The sequence below is a fragment of the Rhizophagus irregularis genome, chromosome 17 (genome assembly GCF_026210795.1).
Source record: "Rhizophagus irregularis chromosome 17, complete sequence".
Classification (NCBI taxonomy): domain Eukaryota; kingdom Fungi; phylum Glomeromycota; class Glomeromycetes; order Glomerales; family Glomeraceae; genus Rhizophagus; species Rhizophagus irregularis.
Genome location: NC_089445.1, coordinates 3,680,727 through 3,701,657, shown reverse-complemented (window position 1 = coordinate 3,701,657; position 20,931 = coordinate 3,680,727). Strand labels below are relative to the sequence as shown.

Genomic DNA, 20,931 nt, shown 5'->3' with positions numbered 1-20,931 from the left:
ATTAGAACGGGCTTTATCAAGCCATAAATTAAGTTGTGCAAAAATAGTATCACGTTCTTTATAATGAACAGAATGATAAGGAAAAATATAAACAGAAATAATAGAAATTTTTGTTTGATGGAAAAAAAGATCTAATTTTAAAAGATGACCTTTCCAAGAATCAATCTTCTGAACATGTTTATGTAAAGGATGGCGAAGTAAAAGACCAACACCATCATGAGGTCGTGAATTAGAAGGGGAAGGAGCCCAATAGGACTTAAAATTATGTTGGGAATGTTCAGTTTGATAAATAAATTTAGCACTAGAAGAAGTAAGACGAGTATCATTTAAAGATAAAACGCCAAAAGAAGAATGAAGAAAATAATTTAACAAATGTAATTGTCGAACCGGGGAGCACAAACCATTAACATTGATTTGACCAAAATTAATAAGAGAGGAAGAAAGGGAAGAAGGATTTTTAGGATTATTAATATTTGGTATCGCACTATCAGGGGGTGAAATCCCTGTGATGCATCTGATATAAATTGGTGTTCAATCATTAGAAGGGGAGGGTTTTGAGGGAGAGAAGGAGTCCAATTTGTCCATAATCGAATCAAGTTGGGCAGAAAGATTCTTATGTACATTAGTAACATTAGAAATTTCCAATTGCAAACGGGAAGCAGTAGCATCTGGGTATTGATAGTAGGACGAGAGTTAGGTAACGGGACATGTCTTCTTGATAAGATGGAGTTAGGGTCCAGAGCCGAGAATGATGCATCAGGAGAAGTGTCCATAAGAGAAGGAGAAGTATGGGGAGGAAGAGTGAATCCTGAATTTGTGTTTTGAGTAGGGGCATCATCCCATCCATTTTCATAAGAATGATCTTGATTTTTATGATCATCACGAGGAGGATACAAATCAGAGTCACCAGGGTTGTCATAATTCATTATTGATTCAAGCTCAGATAGCCTATACTCATGGGACGTGATAGTATCATTCATCCAAGAGACAGTTTCTTCAAGAGTATTGAGGGTAGCAGCAATTTCTTTGATCTGCGCCTTTAACTCATCAATGTTATGTTGAGAAAGCGTACAATTAGGGTTGTTATTCGGAGAGGTAAGTGAAGTATTGTTAGGATGAAGATTGTGTAGAGATTGGGTAGAACCAGAAGAATTTGCATTGTTCCTAGAATTAGTATTATTGTTACTGGACCGATTGTTACCATTAGGAACATTTGGACGGGAAGTGTTAATATTATTATTGTTATTGTTGGATCTGGATGAGGATGAATTGTTACGGGATCTGGAGTTAGATCTCGATCTTGAGCGGGAAGTAGATTTATCACGTGGTTGACGTGAATCCTGACGACCACGTCTAGGACCGGCATTAAAACGTGAATATAGTTTGTTAAGGCGATCATCCACTTTGCGTGCAGAACGAAAATTACATACAGAAGGAGAGCAACCCGAACGTCCACAAACATGACATAAAGTGTGTCGTCGGTCTGGATGTGGGTCTCGCTACCGCTCACCCACCTCGGACTCACGTCCTCGCAGTACCTACTTGGGCCTTAATGGCCCTGGAATCCCCATATATCCACCACAATCTGGGACAACATCTGGAACAAATATATATACCAAATAACTAGAAAAAAATAGAAAAGGAAGCAATAACGGATATAGTGAGAGGGTTGTCCCGGATGTGGCAGATGTGGCAGATGTTTCAGAAAAATTATGAGAGGACATCCCCCCAGAAAAAGTTTTATTTTTACCCCCCAGATCCGCCACATCCGGAACATCTGGAACAAGTCAGGATTCCGTCTAATAATCTGTTGGAGGCAGTGAGATAGCAAACCAGGTAAGTTAGCAGGTAAGCCCCTAGAAGGTCTATAGAGCTAGTAAGACCAACCCCGTCCTGCCCCCGTCAGAAAAAATAAGTAATTGAACAATGGGTATACCATAAGTAATCTATAAGGACAGATAACATGTATACCCCGCACGCAGTATCAGTAATCCCCGAACTTGTAGGCCATATCCTGGAACGCATTCCAAGTAGCAATTTCGGGCCACATCTTCTAGAAGTCAGCCCAATTTGGAGAGCCGAAGCTGAACGAGTACTCTGGAAGCGGCATAAAAAAGCCGAGGAGGTATACGACAGGGCAGTAGAAAAGAAGGAAAAAGCAAATGATGCTCTTGGCCAATCATTGGAAGAGGAGGGTATCCTCCGTGAACTTGAATGGGAAGCATATCAAAAGGCTTGTAAAGAGTTAACGGACACTAGAAAAGAGTTAACTATAGTAAAAGGAGCTCTTGAGCGGTTTGGATTTCAGATATATGTAGTTTGAAAAAGGGGAAGGGAAGATTTAGAGCAGTCGTAAAGGTTCGTGGTTTATAGTTTTTTTTTTACCCCTAGAAAATAACCAGATATAACCGGAGGATTGCAGAATTGCAGGACCACAGGACTACAGGAGGGTAACCTGTTAGGAGTGCAGATCTTTGGAAAAAATATTCGGCAATTGAAGATTAGGTAACTATAAATTAGTACTCGATTTGATAGAACAAAAAATGACTGCCCAAACTAGCACTCAAGCTCAAGTTATCCCCAAGTTCGGTGAACAAAAGAAGGCTTTTAGTATTGATGAGCTTAAATGGCTCATTAACGCTGCAAAGAATATGAGGGATCTCAATCAAGCTAAAGGTTATCTTTGCAGTTACTTTATCCCCTGCTCCAACCCGCATGGAGTCTTCATGTGGCGATCAGAAATCAAAAACCTCGAGCACATCCCTGATAAAAATATTAATAAACTTATCCGTCCAATTACCAAAGTCTTTTACACACAATCTGAACAGGGTCCTTCACAAAAGGTTGAATTTAATATCAACAAATGGTTTATGATCGAATATAGTACTGTATGTGTAGCTACCTGTGACCCTCAAAAATCCCGTATCTTTAAACTAGGTGGCCAACTTTATCTCAATATCTTTCCAGGATTCCTCCATATCCTGCGTCCGATATCCACTTTTGAATCTACAACCCACCTCGCAGTTAAATTTATCTTCTCTCACATTCAGGATATCTGGTGTTCAGGCGATTGGAATCTTACTGAGTATATCATAAAGTGGTTGGCCGGTGTGGCAGCTGGAAGGAAAATGTATTCGATCCTTTACCTGAAATCTGGACAGGGTTGGGGCAAAGGCATTATAACAGATTTCATTCAGCGCAGCGTCCTAGGCACTCAACTCGTTTATAAGACCAGCGATCCTCAGACGATTCGTGGAAGTTTCAATGGGCAATTACAGGGTAAGATTCTTCTTCTTCTCGAGGAAATGCCCACGGAAAAAAGCCAGTGGAATAATCTGTATCGCTCTTTAAAGGATAAGGTAACGAGTGACATAATGGAAATCCATGAAAAATACAAGACACCAACACATTATAAAAACTTTATGTCTACTATCGTCCTAACCAACGAAAATGCTCTCAGAGTGGATAATGATGATAGGCGCACAGTGTTCTTGGATGTGTCACCATCCCGCAAGGGAGACCTCAACTACTTCAAAAAACTCGGTGACGCTATGAAATACCCAGGCGCCAGTGAGGCATTCTATGCTTATTTGAGAGCCATTGCAGATGCTTACCCAGACTTCAATGGGAATCCACCACCTATGACAACATCTAAGCAGGATCACATCATATCGACTCTCCCACCCCTATTTCAATTCATAAAGGACACTTACCTCATAGTAAAAAATCATATAACCGACCTACCTGTTCAAGAATTTTATAGGGTATATACTTCATACTGTGAAACTCATTGCATTACACCCCTATCAAAGATAAACGCTTCTAGAATCCTATCAAATGAGTTGGGTATAAATAGCAGAAAAATACGTGTAGGTAAGGCAACACCACGAGTTTACAGCATATCCAGGGAGGACCTTTACAAGAAGTTTCTCACCAAAAAATGGATCCACGAAACAGATGAAATCAATATAGAAGGAATAGATGTAGAAACTCCTGAGAAGCCTACATCTGATCCAAATGCCTTGGTGAAGTTCTTAGCAAATATATATAATCCAGCTAGTAAATCGCAAGTAGATCAAGAGGAAGTGGAGCCAGTTGTTGAGAAACCTGCTGAGGAAAAACCCGCTCCTGTTGAGAAGAAGCCTACTGAAGAGAAACCAGTTTCCAAAAAGACTCCACCACCAGTACCACTTAAGCCCGATTGCTTGAAGGTAAAACCCGCACCTGTCATCAATGAGGATCCTATTCCTGAGGAATCTCCAGCTCCTATAGAATCAGATACTGATGAACCTATAGATAGCTTCTCGGACTGTTATTTATCTGATGAGGAACCTGATCAAGAAAATGAGCCGCCTGCTGAGGAACCTGCATTTAAAGCTGATGATGACTACGACATTTTAGATGACTTGCTATCTGACTCAGATTTTACAACTGTGAACCCAGTTCCTGAGCAACAACCCGAGTCTCCCGCAGAATTTTCTGCATCTGTCACTAAGCCTGACCCAGAACCGGCTCCTGAAGAGCAACCTATCCCAGAACCCGACACAGAACTAGAAGTTGACTGGGACCCTGAACCAAAGGAAGGTACTCAAGCACACTGGGCTTGGCATGAAAGGCACCGATGGGATCGTAAGCCATGGGTCAAGAATTCAAAGGACCAGGTCTTCAATGATCTCCACAATACAGGTAAGGATTTATGGGCTAAGTACCAAGACGTGTCAGACAACTATGACTGGGAAATACTCGCGTTTGAAGTAGAGGAATGTCCCACAACACGTATTGAGGACGAGTACCAGTACTACCTTAGGGAGGTAGTAGACCGCTTCAAGGACTGGATAGAATATAATGGGTACTTACCTAAAACACCTAGCCGTAAAGAACTCGCAGATCTAATAAGAGCATATAAGGAGGATCATGATGCCGAGATTATCCCTACCACCTCCGGTTATGAAACTATGAAGATGAATAAGGGTAAGGCACGAGAAATCCCAGAGGAACGTCCAAAAACTGATATGGAACGTGAATGGGAAGCCGCTAATGGATTTGTAGACGAGCTGGATATTGATGAGGCCTGTGATATGATTGACTCCTTTTAATAAGATAAGCGCCTCTTAGTTATCTTATATTTTTTATATAAAAAACCTATATTACAATTGAATACAATTCATAGTTATATCAAATGGCCTATTCAAAAATTGCACGTGCTTTGCCTACAAGACCAGATATCAAAGAACTACAGTATTCAGGCGCAAGATTTTCTAGAGGAGCTATTGCCAGACTTGGACAGCAACTCCAATCCCGGTATCCGACACATAAATTTCAGATTCTGCTTCCCTATGAAAACTGGAAACCCGGTGGATGGACATCAGGAAACCAACCAGCCAGCCTCTTCTCACTCTTGGACCACTACGACGAAGCACAACTACCGGATGATGCAGACCCTGATTATTTTGAACGATTCATAATTTATGTGAGAGATGCCCCACCGGTTGCAGGGGGTTGCAACGGGGAGCTAAATGATTGCCTGTATGAATGCCTGAAATATATCTACGGCACATTCTCTAAAATGCCAAAGTCAATCAAAAAGCCCGAGTATATCAAAAAGGCATTAGGTCTCAATCGTGATGCTCCAGTTCCAGTCTCATATATGGATAAGGTTGAACAACTTGCAGGAAGCCTTGCACTTAATATTGTAGGGGATTCCACTCGAATTTCCAAGAGCAAATCTGACAGACGTGCAACACTTATCCTGTCTGAAGGCCACTACTCTCTTGCACTGAATCCCGGAAGACTCCACCCTAGCAAATTAGATAGAAAACAAAAGTCTCCCTTTGTTTATCGTGAAGATGGGGTTAATAATGTAGTAACAATATACAATGGTAAGACAGTTAAGTCTCTTACAGTTGGACAGTTTCAGAAAGGTAAGAACTCTGATAGTTACTCCTTCATCCCTATCGAGAAGAATTGTAAAACTGGAATATATGAAACACTTGAGGAAACATACCAGAGGATCCATGAAGAGCGGGATTCCTTCCTACAGGCTACAAAGAAGTTCGGTCTAGGAATCGACTTATCTTACCACAACTGGTCGTACAAGAGAACTGCACTCTGGCTTTTTGAACGGTTTAGTGTAGGGGTTCCAGCCAATGATCCTCTTGACCCAGTCGAAGCAGAGTGGATAAGTGATGCAATGATGGGAGGTCTTATCTGGGCAGACAATGAATGGAAGGGCTATGGAAGGCAATACGACGTGACAAGTTTGTATCCAAGTATTCAGCAATCAAATGCAAACTTTCCAATCCGACAAGGTAAGTTTCAAATACTCAAAGACTTTGTAGACCATAGAGGTTATGCCTTGTATGGATTATTTCGTGCTAGCTCCCAGGGAGCGCCCAAGGGCAAGGTAAGTGGTAATGACATTCTCTTCCGACAGAATAAGAGGGGAGTCTATACATTCATTGACTTACAACGAGCAAAGAAACTTGGACTCGATATACAGTTAATTCAGGATGGAAAGCCAAATGCCTTGATATATGACAGAGAAGCAAGAATTCCTGGGACTGTAATATTTGGTGAGTATGTCCACTTTCTCTTCAATATAAAGAACCAGGGTGGCGTGGCCGGTCGTGTTGCAAAGAGAGTTCTCAATACACTATGGGGAGCACTCTGCCAGAGGAAACGCAATTACAAGACACTCACCACAGATCAAACAGATCCATTCAAGTTTCCAGAAGGCCACACACTTGACTCCATCGTACCAGTAGGATCTGACCAGTGGCGATTCCAGTTCACAAACCCAGGTAGTCCCTTCAAGGGGGAATATCCTAGGATCGCTCCATTCTTATTAGCACATGGACGAAAGACGACTTCAGAGTTATTAGAACCATATAAGGATAAAGTACGACGCATCCATACAGATGGATTTATTCTAGAGGAACAGCCGAGTAGTCCTACACTTATCACTTGTCCAGAAAATGCATCCAAAGCATTGAAAGCTCTCAAGTTTGAAACCGCAGGATACTGCCATGTGAAAAATGCAAACAAGGTTATCTGGACATGATTGCCAAGAATGCGGTTGGATTTACAGTAGGTATATATATTTTTTCTTGCTTGAATGTAAAGTCAATTTGAAGATTCCTATTTATTACAAAGTACAAAAAAGTATAAGGAATCATGTCAACATATACCGAATTAGCAAGCATTATTAACAGCACTGACAGCATTAGTGATAAAGTTATTTATGATGCATCACACAATCAGTTCACCATTGTCTCTGATGAAACTGTCCTCAAGATTATCCGTGCATTGAAAGACACTATAGTAGTCGCATTAGTATCTGGGTTTAGCAAAACCAGCTACCTTGTCCAGGATCATGTGAAGTATATCAAGCGAATCCAGACGGCAAATTCTCCTGTATCATATGTGAAGTTCGTGGCCAGAAAACTCTTCCCAGATAATGCAGCATATACTGCTAAGATAGCAAAGATTCGTGAATCATACAAGAATAAACAAGCTCTTTTAGACAAACTTGAGGCCCTCTTCGAATTGTATTATAATGCGACTAAGGACTCATCAACCGGTCCCCCAAAGCGAGCTATTACTAAAAACGAGGCTGAGAAAACCTTAACAGAACTTCTTGCATAAGCGGCTCCTGTGGTCCTACGATCCTGTACGAATTTAGTCTATATTTTTTATCCATGTGTAATAGGCATACAGTAATTGAAGATGGCTATAGTATAAGTAACATAACATCATGTTGGACCGATTACCAGTAGAAATAGTCGAACGCATTGTTGCAAAGATCCCAGATACTGACCTTATTGCAGCGAGTAAAGTAGATAGTGTGTGGTGGCAGGAAGTTCGTCAAGAAGCATATAAGAGATGAAAAATTACGCTACTACAATTGGGCATGTCCAAGCTCTTGGAAAGCCGTTTGAAAAAGGGAATATTGACTGGATATCATTTGAAGATGTAAACGACTTCTATAAAAGATGGATAGACCGCCTCACCGAGGATCAGCTTTATATTATGGAGAAAATGCTTAGGAATGGGATGGTCGTGGACCCCCAAGAGAGGGAAACCATAGAGCATGCATTAAGTGAACAAAGATGGGGAGGCGATCCTTGGAGACTGGACTGGAAGTGGAATGAATGGACTCAACAGGAGTAGCTTATTTATCGGGTATCCTCATATTTCTTGACAAGGACTGATGACCATGTAACCTTATCATCAGGTATCCTTGAATTTTTTCGACAAGGATTGATGACCATGTAACGTTATCATCAGGTATCCTTGCATTTTTTTGACAAGGATTGATGACCATGTAACTTTATCATCAGGTATCCTTGCATTTTTTTTCGACAAGGACTGATGACCATGTCACTTGGTTATTGTAAATTGAAGAAAACTATTAGGTATGTAGACACATACAGAAAAAAGACATGTCTTACCCTTATATAGCTAACCCTATAACTGGACGTCCAATTATTATCGGTGGAGATACCTTTAATCGAATAGTTATGGAATCCCATGATTATATTGATGGAAGGCTTGTCCGTAGACAAACTGCACCTCCACCTGAAGAGCAACCTGTATATTTAAATACAGATACAGGACGTTATGTTCGACGTGGTACTAGAACATATTATAGACTGATTGAGAGTGACTATGAGGTAGTTGAGGATTACTACCTTGTCCATTATGAAGAAGAGGCGCTTATAGAGGAAATCATCAATGAAACACGCTATAATGAGGAAAATCTTGATGGGCAGCGGTTAACTTTCAATGATATACAACAAATCAGGGCCGCTATTCAGGCTGACCAAGATGAATATGATGATTTTATCTTACAGCAAGATACGACTAACGGAACACCTTCCTCTGGTCCTTCCGGTCATCCACGAACTTTGGAGGACCATACCCCGAGACTTGCAGAGCTTAATATTGAGTTGTGTAGGGAATGTCTCATGCCTGTAAGCCCAAGTGACTTAACGGACAAGTTGTGCAAGGACTGCTCCGAATAGTTACTTAATTTTGAATAATTCTTTTTTACATAAAGAAAGATAGCCATGTCAACATCAATCGTAATAAACCAATGCCAAAACTGTGGAGTAATCACTCCAAAAACAGCACATAGAGGATTATCCAGCGTGTTATACAGACAGATTATAAAGAAGATTAGTAATGAGAATGACCCTCTACAAGCCTTGGGACTTGCTAGGAATAAGTTAGTTCAGATCATTCGTCAGGGAAGTAATGTGGACTTTACACAATTGTTTACACAAAGACTGGATATGAAAATTATGGATGGAGAGCCATATGAAGATATTAGGAAGTGGCTTCTCGAACAGCTTATAGCCATAGGTTGTGACAGTGGAGAAATTGCTTTATATCAATTTCTAAGAGATACATATCCAGATGGTATTGACGAGCCTTTCACTACATTCTATGAGAACTATGTAAATCATATAAGTAATCCAATGACTAAGAACTTTGCTTCTCGTGCTTTAGGAGCAATAGGGTTGAAGGCTAAGATGTTAAGGATTGACTTTGAAGGCCGTAAAAAAAGTGCTATGATTCTTAGAGCTTCTGCAGACGAATTACTTGATATTCTCACAAGATACTATTAATCCCTACTTGTAATGCTCGACGGTCCATGTGGCTCTTAGAAAAGATCTGTAGAAGGACTTCAATACCTTCTATTATTTTTTTATTATCCAGAGGGCGACTAGACTTCAGGGCTTCATATCGGGAGAATAACTCCTTCACATTCTCAGTTTTCAGAGTTTCAGTCTTTGCAGTCCTACCCTGTACTTTTGCTAAGAAGTCCTGAAAGTCAGCTCCTAGGGTCTTACCAGAGAGTCCATAAGCTTCCCGAAAGACAAATTTAATCCAGGTATCTGTATTCTTGGCTAAGACACCAGGTACAAGTAAATGTTGACGCTCTTTAGGGGATGGAAATACCCGAGCAAATTCAATCAAGTGTCCACCTTTTTTTGCTTCAGATACAGCTTTCTGACCATAGGGACTAAACTTGGATCGAACTGTGATTGAACTGGGTTCAGACTGAGATCGAACTGGGTTCAAACTTGGATCAAACTGAGATTGAACTGAGATTGAACTAGGATTGAACTGAGATTGCTCTGTGATCGAACTGAGACTAGTATCCCATCTTACTCGAATGGACAGTGGATCACTTTTAGACCGTCTAAGATCAAACACTACAAATTCACGTTGCAAAGTAAGATCATCAATTACTGGTGCTAATGACTCTGATTCTTCTGTATATAGGCGAATGATTCTCTTAGTATCTGTAAGGCTCCCATGACCTCCATGCAGTGAGATGTAGTTAACATTTTCTCGAATAGCCTTAGGAATGGCAAAGAATCTTTGAGCTACATAAATACATGAAATATTTTTGTGTCGTCCATGTGTAAAGTAACCAGTGATAAGATCCTGGATTTTTTTAGGTGCATCCATCAGATCCTCGAAGATTACCACAGTAGCTTGAGTAGGGTCGAAGGAGTCAATCTCTGGAATCTCACTATGGGTTACTGCAGTGAATGGGATCTTCTCCTCTTCGAAAAAATCATGTACAACTGCCCACTTTGGCTCGTTAAGATATCTGCCAACTAAAAGTACTGCATCACATAGTACATACCGATTACCATCCTCCTTTGCCTTCTTGTCACCCATTAACAAGTTAATAATCATAGTTGTCTTACCTGAGTCTGAGCTACCTGCTACGGCTAATCGAAAGGGCCATGATGGAGCAAACTCATTGCCTTGTCTTGAGTCGGTCGTGTACTCATCCAAATTGTATACATAAAGATCCATTTGAATTTTATTCTAACTTAGTTTAAATACTATGTCGACATCAACACCAATTCCAGTTTATACTCCTTCAGAACCTACTGGACCGCCTCCTGCACACTTGGCTAATGAAGAAGACGATGATGAATTAGTTAGAATACTAAAGGCTCATGCAAATTTATTGACTACCAGGGGTCGTTTAACTGTTGATTCAGAGATACAGGAGGCAAATAATCAAATCAAACATATTATTAATATATTAATGTATCGCTGTAAAGCAAAACATGAAGAACTTGGTATTACAAAAGATTTGTTAGTTTTTGCACAAGGTAAGATAAATGCATTTGATGAAACGTTTACTAATTTAGAACGTCAATTAGTTATTATACGTGCTGCCAATGATAATTTTATAGAAGAAAACCATAACCTGCAAAGAGATTATGATACTATGGTAGAGCTTCGTCGACGGGCTATAGGTGAACGTAATCAGGCACGACATGAACGTAATGTATTACAAGCAGATTATACTCAAGCAGTAAGGGATCGTAATGAGGCTCAAAATGCTGTGAATCGTGGTAATATCCTTTTAAATCATTGGCGGCTGAGGGCTACTCGGACTGGAGGACAACTTGTATTGGCTAATGCACAACTTGGACAGGTTAATGTACAGCTAGCACATGCTAATAATAGGGTGCGTTTTGGGATTCAGACATTAGGGAGACTTAGGAATAGACTTTTCCAACAGATAGCTGCTCTTAGAATTCAGGTACAATGGTTTCGAATTAGACAATTGAACCCTCCTCCACCTATATTAAACAATCCACTAGAGACGATATGGCTACCACTGCGATAGGATTGCCAATTTTTGAGGGTAAAGCTACTGATGATATTGATACATTTGTTAGGCTTTATATGGGTTATCTTGATACTATCAATCTTAACCCATACGCTGCTGGAGGGCCACCAGAGTCTTGGAAAAGAGCTATGGGTATACTTAGAAGCTGCATGGCTGGTGAAGCGGCTGAATGGTTTGATCGAGAAATTACAGGAAAAAATTGGGAACTTTCTAGTATTAATTCAGCTGGTGGAGCTAATTTAGCTGCTTTTGTAGCATTAGTAATACCAGAAGGTGCAGGAGGACCAAATGCAGGTACCTATGTAAATGGGTCTGAAGCACAAATCTATTCAAGAGATATAAATAATGCATTAGCAACTATTAGAGCAACATTTATTCCTACCCATGATTTAATAGGTGGAGATAAAGCTTGGGGAAGAGCTGGTGCTCGTCCGACAGATAGAGTTGCTCCAGCTACTGCAGATGCTGGTGTTGCTGCTGCTAATAATCATCCTATAGTTTTTCCAGGTATTAAACCTAACCAGGCGCTTTATTGGCTTAGAACACAATTCCCAACTATTTTAGATGAAAAGAAACGTATCCGTTTTAACAGTCTTTATCAGGAAAATGAGCCAGTCGATGCATTTTATAGAACTGTAAAGAGAGCTGGAAAATTACTAAAACTAACTGATGATCTTATTATCGACCAGTTCTTTAGAGGTCTTTCGGCTGATAATATTTTTGAAGCAGAAAGGTTTAGTAATCTTAATCCTGATGACTTGGTTAAACATCTGAGAAATTTAGAACGGAGAAGGGCTGAAATGCGCTTGGGGTTACAAGATAGAAATCGACGACTTCAAGCAGATTACAGTGATGTAACTCAACCTCCATTAGGAAAACAGGAACCTGTCGTACTGACATCAAAGTCATCTGGGGTTACTCAAGAACAATTACAAGAGTTACTTAAGGCTCAAGCTGACGAACTTACCAAGAATTTTCAGGTGCAATTTAAACAATTACAGGCTCGGCCAGTTCGTAATCCACCAGTCTATAGACAGCAGATTAAACCTGTTCGACCAAAACCACAGAGACGTGTTGTTCAGGATCCTCAGGATCCTGATTGGGATGATGGTTATGTAGATCATGATGTTGGTGATGACCCTGATGCTCCTGAGTGGACTTTGGATGATCATCAAAATGCTATTGATCTTATTATGGGATATAAACGTGGGACGTCTAAAATACTTACAAAACAACTTCAGAAGGCTAAAGATAGACGTGATGATCTGGATTTGGCCCGAGCAATGAGAAACCTCGATCTTAATGATGATGCTATGGACATTGATACTGCGAGTTTTGGTGAAAAGGTAGAATTGAGAGAAAAAGATGGTGATGTCTATATGGTTCGTGTTGGGTCAAAAAAAAAGTAGGTTCGAGTATCTCAAAACTTCTTAAGTCGTCCCCAAATAAGACAGCAGTTAGCTCTTCTAGTGTGCCATTGAAAGGCAAAGCAACCCCTGTTAAGATTCCTGTGAAAGTTACTGGTAGTAAGTTTACACCTGCAAAAGCTGTTACTAAGAATGATTTATTAAGCCTGTTAAGGTCTGCAGACTTTAGGAAATTACTCCGTGAGATTCTTCAGGAGGAGTTATTGTCTGCTAGAAAAGTCACAGAGATTCCGGAGGACCTAGTTGAGGAGGAACAAGAAGAGGATATCAGGGTAGATGATCCTATGGATATTGACATAGCTCGTTTAGAGAATACTAAAGATCTTTTAGCACTGGATGGGGAGGTTAATGGAATAGCAATTCAGTGTTTAGCAGACACTTGTGCTAATGCGTCTTTTATTCAGAGAGAAGCTGCTGAGGAATTAGGGTTGGATATTGACAAGAGTATTACATATAACATATCTGGTGCTTCAGGAACAGGTAGGACATTCGGCATGGTAAAGGGAGTGACAATCAAACTTACCCCTGATTATGCTATCACTGAGGACCTTGCAGTCTTAAGTGGTTACAAGCATAGGGAAATTGGGTTAAGCCGAACGTGTCTGAAACGTTACAATTATGATGTCCATGAATCACGTGAACATATAGCCTTTACCTGTGATGGGAAGAATGTTTTTATCCCGATAGTTCCTGATGCTAATCGAGGGGATAAAAAATAAGACCCTTTAATTCTTCTATTTTTTTTTTATTCCCAAAATTTGCGAATTAAGTCAGGGACATCCTCCTTCAACCGGTCAGCAGGTTCCCAAGTAGCCTCAGTGTCTGGATAGCGCTCCCACTTAACCAAATACTGGTCTTGACCTTTTCTAATGCGATGCCGAAGTATCTGCTCAGGAATAAATCTTTCAGGTTGTCCTCTTATCACAGAGTCAGGTGGAGGCTTTTCATTAATAGGAACTACTTGCAATTCCTTTCGGGTATATGCACATCTGGATACACCTAATCGACCATGTGGTCCATTAAGGAGATATGTAGGAGGCTGTTCGGGTGAGAGTATCATTTTTTTGATTACACGAATGTTTGGGTTCCATCTTATGTCTCCTGTACGGAATTTTCCGTGAAGTTTATTACCGAGTACTGAGATAGGTTCATCTAACTTGACTCTGACACGTGCTCCTTCAGAGAGGAGATCCGTCTTTTTTGACACTTTGGGTGATCCTGTCGGAATGTCTGGGGGATTTCTCTGCCAGAGTTCATTTACTTTACTCACTATATTATGGAAATCTTCTGACCATTCCACGGATGTCACCCCGGTTTTCAACTCCTGTGCTACCATTCGTTTAAGAAGGGGTTCTTGGATGGCTTGGATAGCTCTTTCAGCATAAGATTGCTGTTTATGCCTTCCTGGCTCTCCGAACCTCATCATTACCCCTAGGCTGTTCAGGAAAAAATCACGTACCTGGTCGTTAGTGAATTCTGATCCGGAGTCTGTCTCCAGTCTGTGTGTTGGTGGCTTAATACGATTTCTTCTGTAGATTTTGACAAACCCGTTTAGAACTCTATTTGCAGTCTTATCCTTTAGGGGTTCTGCATCAACTCTCTTTCCTGCAACTTCCACCACTACGAGAAAATAGTGGAATCCTTTGGGGTCAACTGGCATTTCTGCAAGATCTGCCTGATGTGTTGCATTTGGTTTCCATACAATTACCTTTGGGCGTTCTGTTGACTTTTCCTTTAGGGGCTTTTTGTATAGGTTGTAGTGCTCTTCACCTTTTAGAATTCGTGCTGGTACTCCGGAGAGATTGTAGTACTTATAGTAATTCTCTAAGTGTGACATATTACAACAAATTAAAGGAATGGTTTTAGACTTCAAATCTTAAAATGACACGTTTTTACTGCCTAAAGTGCAAGAAGGAAACTGAAACGGCTAGTGAAATACAAGATATGACTACAAATGGGCGTTACCGGCTGCATGGTGACTGCACAATTTGTGGTATGCATAAGAATACTTTTACTGGAATAGACTGGATGATCAAGAAGAAGACTAAGGAGAAAAAGAAAGAAACCGCTGCTAAGAGACAGCAGACTGCTTACAATCGGCAATGCAAAAAACTTGGACAGAAAATCTTAGATTCTGATGATGCGTGTAAACAGTGTATTGATAAATGCCTTAAGGAGGCAAAAAAGAGGAAGACGGATTAGTACTACCTTCTAAACTTATCTTGTTATGCTCTATTCTCAATACCCATTGTTCAATTACTTATTTTTTCTGACGGGGGCAGGACGGGGTTGGTCTTACTGGCTCTATAGACCTTCTAGGGGCTTACCTGCTAACTTACCTGGTTTGCTATCTCACTGCCTCCAACAGATTATTAGACGGAATCCTGACTTGTTCCAGATGTTCCGGATGTGGCGGATCTGGGGGGTAAAAATAAAACTTTTTCTGGGGGGATGTCCTCTCATAATTTTTCTGAAACATCTGCCACATCTGCCACATCCGGGACAACCCTCTCACTATATCCGTTATTGCTTCCTTTTCTATTTTTTTCTAGTTATTTGGTATATATATTTGTTCCAGATGTTGTCCCAGATTGTGGTGGATATATGGGGATTCCAGGGCCATTAAGGCCCAAGTAGGTACTGCGAGGACGTGAGTCCGAGGTGGGTGAGCGGTAGCGAGACCCACATCCAGACCGACGACAGTGTGAGCTTCATTAGGAGGGTGCCATGTTAAACCTTTGCTGCGGAAAGCCACGGATAATTCTTTAGCAGCCTCGAGAGTATCAAACGAGGAGAAATTTAAATATACATAAGGTTTGGGCTTGTAGGAATTGATAGAAAGGGGACATTAAGAGCCTTAGCGTTAACTTGAGTAGCAATTTCTAAAAGGTCAGCTTCTTTGATATTTTTCGGAATACCGGCAAGGATGGTGACATGTTCTCTTCGGCTGTCACGTTGGGATTTCGAAAAAGATGCCGGACAGATACGTAAGGAATTACCTAGACAAATGATCGCCCAGATGTCATTAAATTGGGCAATTGCATCCGCGGAGGAAAATTGGATATGTCCATTATAGTAGTGTTTCTTAGGGGTGAGTTTGCACTTGATTACAGTGCCATATTGGGAAAATGCCTGGCGAACTTGCATCTCGTTTAGGAAAAGTGGGATGGCAGTGACAAACAAAGACTTCGCTTCGTCACTGAGTTTGGCATCTGCAGGGGAATAATGTGTAAAGGTTAAATTGAGAAGATCTGCACGTGAAGAGCTGACGCAATCGGTATAATCATGCTGATCATTAAAGAAGACAAGGATTTTCTTGTTATTGCCTGATCCTTCACATCATGCGCGAGCGCCATAAGAAGAATAACGGGAGAGTGAACAATCCACTTCGTCACACATGGAGCGATTGGTGGTGAATTTAACTTTGAACGCGTCAGGCGCATCACGTAGGTAAGCCGCAGCGTGATAACGAGAAGGTGCGGATTTGATAGCAGCAGCATTACCATCAGGAGATGGTCGTCGTTCTGGGATATCAAAGACGACAGCTTTGCCTTTACCACTGGTATTAGAGGGAGCATGGATAGAAGCGTCAATAGTTTCAACAGGAGTGGTAGTATTTTGAGGAGATGTAATCACGTGGACTTTGTTGACAGGAAGACCAGAAGGAACGGTAGAAATAAGGTTGGGAGCAGGAGCAGAAGGCGAAGTTATATCAACATTCATAGCGTCCTCAGAGACAGTACGCGAACATTTGTTTGGTATGCCAACGGTATTAATGGGAGACAGAGGTCGATCTCCAGAGGGAGCAGAAATAACAGGACGCAGTGGTGGCGGAATATCCGGGTTAATAACAGAAGGAGCTGGAGGTGTAGTCATAGTATAAAGCTCAGTAAAGAGGAAAGCAACTGTGGAAAAATTAGTATTTTGAATGAGCACTTAGAAATTTTCGAACGAAAATTTCAAAAATAAAATTTTATTAGTATTTTCAAAAATTCAGGAAAAAGTTGCGATGATCCTCCATATTTGGTGATTATTTTACAAGTGTATTGTACGTTTAGTGGCCACTACTTTCCGCACCCTCTATTGAAGGTTATGGAGGTAGGTCGTTCGTATCCTCGCCATCCTTGAACCACCAGATGTCATCAAGGCCACCTTTTAACCAAGACAACTTATCCAGCACGTTCATAAATCAGGCATACCCCAGGGACCCGAAGGCCTTTAGATCGGAAGAACACCACCCTACTTGTCCTTTAATCCGTTGCATGATACTGTAATGGCTACTATTATAAACCCCTCACCACTACTACTGTCACGGAAGACTTTCGTCAGATAACCTTCAAACATCTAGACCCCTTCCATACCACCATATTAGGTAACAGGTCTCACTCAAAGGCCACTACAGCCTGCGATTACCCACCACCGATAGTACAGTTGTAATCCCCAAGTGGTATACTTTGTAGTGACCACTTGGACAGTAAGCTTGTAGGTGTTACCCAGGATCATCCCTTATGGTGGGTATCAACCACCAGGAATCACCAACCAGGGCCCATCAGAGAAGGGAATCGAACCCAATCACCAAGCTATCTGTTAGTGCACGAACACCTTAGTTGGTCTATGACCTAACAGAAGGTCAAACTACCACTAAGACATTGCACCCTCAGCTTTACCATCTAGGACGACCATCTAGCCATTACTGACCCCAAGTGGTATCGTAGAGTGACCACCCGGACAGGAAGTCCCCCCAAGGTATAGTAGTGACCTCAAGGACAGGACTGCGTACATGCCAATGGTTTCATAGGGAACGTTAGAAGGACACCATGACCCTTAGTTGAAATGTGCAGCCTAACTGTACACACTAATTCACCATGATGCAGTCCAACTACACTAATCCCTGTACCTTCACGCTATTGGTTGTAGCGTCCGCAGTAAAATTCTTTTTATTTCCGTGGTCATGGGAATCGAACCTGCGACCTCACCATACTCAGGCTTAATGAGGGTCTCAGTGACTAACCACTGAGATAGGGTGACCAACCCATATTTGGTGATTATTTTACAAGTGTATTGTACGTTTAGTGGCCACTACTTTCTGCACCCTCTATTGAAGGTTATGGAGGTAGGTCGTTCGTATTCTCGCCATCATTGAACCACCAGATGTCATCAAGGCCACCTTTTTAACCAAGACAACTTATCCAGCACGTCCATAAATCAGGCATACCCCAGGGACCTGAAGGCCTTTGGATCGGAAGAACACCACCCTACTCGTCCTTTAATCCGTTGCATGATACTGTAATGGCTACTATTATAAACCCCTCACCACTACTACTGTCACGGAGGACTTTCGTCAGATAACCTTCAAACATATATTTGGTGATTATGAGCAAACAGTCTTATGACTTTATCTTTTATTATTAATTTTTAAACGAAAAGTACAATAAACAAATCGAACAATATTACAAATATCAAATATAGAAAATAAACATAAAAAATAAAAAAAACTAGCTTCACGATTCATACAAGTAAAGAAATCTAAACAAAATAAAATTAAGTAAAGAAAAACTAAACTATTACAGAAACGCATACCCCATTTTTACCCGAAGGTCAGTATGAGTCAACTATCCAACACGTCCTAAGATCCAATCTGTTACCAAAAAGAAATCCTAAGTAGAGGCTGAATTGTTAAGCGGCGCCAAAAATCCAAATGTGAAATCCAAGATCCCCCACGGATTATAGAAAAGGAAACCCAAGAAACCCAGGAATCTAAGGAAGCTGTCGCCAAGGAAGGTGTCGAAGAGTCAAGAGAAATATTAGAGGAAGGACGGAGAATAGAAGAAGGCTCAAGAGCTGACGATTTCATTTTTTTTGTAATGCTTTGAGCTAATTCCCAATGATGAAAGAAAATGGAACGGCACAACCAGATTTGGACATAAAGGTCAAAATGAAAGTCGTGCAAAAGTGTATCTAAAATAGACCATATGGTAAGTGAAGAAAAATAATTTCCAAGAAATTTTGTAAGGGATATCGGTATAAGTCCTCGTGCGAGTCTCAGGCAAGAAAACGAAGGAGGGTCACAATTCCAACAATCAAGAGCCATAAACTCAGCAGCAAAAGAGTCCGGTAAAGGTATTAAAGATGACGCGAAAAGGAATTTGTCAAGTTAATTAGTTCAGAGAGCCAATAGAAGTGTTTTAAAAGTATTTAAAGGGCTAAATTCCGGTAAGATATAAGGACAAGTCCACAAGTGGTCTAAAGTCTCAGGAAAAGAGTTACATTGAGGACAAAGCCAACTTGGATTATAAAGATGAGGTTTTCGTCTCTGAAGAGTTGTAAGCGTTGGAAGCATATCTAAAAGTAATTTGATACGGAAACCACAAAACTCGGAACGGCCATTTCGATGAGAGGCAAATTTCTCATTGTTATTGAGACAAAATTTGGTGCAAGCCCAATCAATATCAGAGGTTGAATTAAATCTTGGTAATACAGCAAGAGTTAAAAGACTTTTGGCGTCAAAAATATCTCTAATAAATTTCTGGATATTCATATCCACAGGTAAGGAATTAAATTGTAAAATACAAGGAACCATCAATTCCGATGGTGGACAAGAAGAAAGATGTGAGTCAGTATGAGCGGCTTTGGCTAATGCATCTACATGATTATTCAAAGGGTCGTCAGCATGAGCAGGAACCTTGATTAAGGTAACATCCAGATTCTTTTGCAACATAATAGTGCGTATGGAGGACCACAAAAGGTGGTTGGATTCTTTAAGCATTCTGGGAATAAAAGGAGCATCCACATATAAAGACCATAAAGAAAGTAATTGAGCACAATCAGTGGCGACAGTAATCTTAGAATTCCAAGGGAGGGAGTCCAATCTATGTAATAAAGCAAACACTTCTGAGCGTAAAGCAGAAGGAAGGATAGAAGCAATGATATTATAATAGGATTCCAAAATAAATCCATCAGGATCTATAGCAGTCCATGCACAAGCCATCGAAGGTATCGGATGACTAGAAGAAGGAAGGAAGGAACCATCAATATAAAGTGTAGACACCGAAGAAGGAAGTTGGATATCCGAGATCCTAAACACATGGTTATTCATAGAAGGCAATCGACCCGGAGCAAAAAGATGAAATAATAAAAGAGATTTGGCATAGCCTAACGAAGCAGAGAGTGAGACCGAACGAGTATCCGCATGTATATAAGTACGAGGTTTCGTAGAATAACGGATCAAACTTGATAACGGAACATAAGAAAAACATCCTTCAAAAGGACATCGTTTAAGTAGAGTCTTAGAGGTAGAGGATCGCGAAATAGCAGAGGCACATCCTTGGCATGCTGTAAATTCAGAAAGCAAATCATCAACTGAAATCGCAATCCAATGTGAGATGAGAGCTTCATTACGTGGAGCAGGATAAGTAGTAATCACACGGCCAACAAGAAAAGAATTAGTATTACGATTAAAAGAAATAGCCCATTGAGGGTTAAACCAATAATTTCGACTAATATCTATAAAGGAAATAGAAGCTACAGTATGAGAACTAGGAATTCTAAATTGTTGTAAAATAAAAAAAGAAGGTGAATTAGGAATAACAATAAGATTAAACAAATAGTTAAACCAAGCAGGCACAGATCCTTTGTTCGATACTCGTTTAAGAAAGCGTAAATCTTTCCATGAGAGAAGTCGAGAGCCACATGGTGTAATCAGTTGAGCAAGAAAATGAGTGCAGAAATTTTTCCGAACATTTTTCGTGGAAGTAAATAAATCTCTTGGCAAAATAGACCGGAGTGGAATCACCGGTCGTAAATCTTTCTTCAGAGGTCGGAACAATAAAGACCACG

The 20,931-nt window shown here is 40.6% G+C and overlaps 5 protein-coding genes across 5 annotated transcripts; 4 read left to right on the top strand and 1 right to left on the bottom strand.

Moving 5' to 3' along the window:
* Positions 1–1,963: 1,963 nt before the first annotated feature.
* OCT59_009500 (uncharacterized protein) lies at positions 1,964–2,323 on the top strand (the record flags this gene model as incomplete). The annotated part of the gene is made up of 1 exon (XM_066133613.1): positions 1,964–2,323. The coding sequence occupies one exon, from the start codon at positions 1,964–1,966 to the stop codon at positions 2,321–2,323; it is 360 nt and encodes a 119-aa protein (XP_066000037.1).
* Positions 2,324–5,179: 2,856 nt separating this feature from the next.
* On the top strand, positions 5,180–7,060 carry OCT59_009499 (uncharacterized protein; the record flags this gene model as incomplete). Its single annotated transcript, XM_066133612.1, has 1 exon — positions 5,180–7,060. One exon carries the CDS (start codon positions 5,180–5,182, stop codon positions 7,058–7,060), a length of 1,881 nt encoding a protein of 626 aa, XP_066000036.1.
* A 113-nt stretch (positions 7,061–7,173) lies between these two features.
* On the top strand, positions 7,174–7,644 carry OCT59_009498 (uncharacterized protein; the record flags this gene model as incomplete). Its single annotated transcript, XM_066133611.1, has 1 exon — positions 7,174–7,644. The coding sequence occupies one exon, from the start codon at positions 7,174–7,176 to the stop codon at positions 7,642–7,644; it is 471 nt and encodes a 156-aa protein (XP_066000035.1).
* A 237-nt stretch (positions 7,645–7,881) lies between these two features.
* On the top strand, positions 7,882–8,169 carry OCT59_009497 (uncharacterized protein; the record flags this gene model as incomplete). The annotated part of the gene is made up of 1 exon (XM_066133610.1): positions 7,882–8,169. The coding sequence occupies one exon, from the start codon at positions 7,882–7,884 to the stop codon at positions 8,167–8,169; it is 288 nt and encodes a 95-aa protein (XP_066000034.1).
* A 5,241-nt stretch (positions 8,170–13,410) lies between these two features.
* OCT59_009496 (uncharacterized protein) lies at positions 13,411–14,155 on the bottom strand (the record flags this gene model as incomplete). The annotated part of the gene is made up of 4 exons (XM_066133609.1): positions 13,411–13,427; positions 13,619–13,651; positions 13,751–13,791; positions 13,947–14,155. The coding sequence occupies 4 exons, from the start codon at positions 14,153–14,155 to the stop codon at positions 13,411–13,413; spliced, it is 300 nt and encodes a 99-aa protein (XP_066000033.1).
* Positions 14,156–20,931: the final 6,776 nt, after the last annotated feature.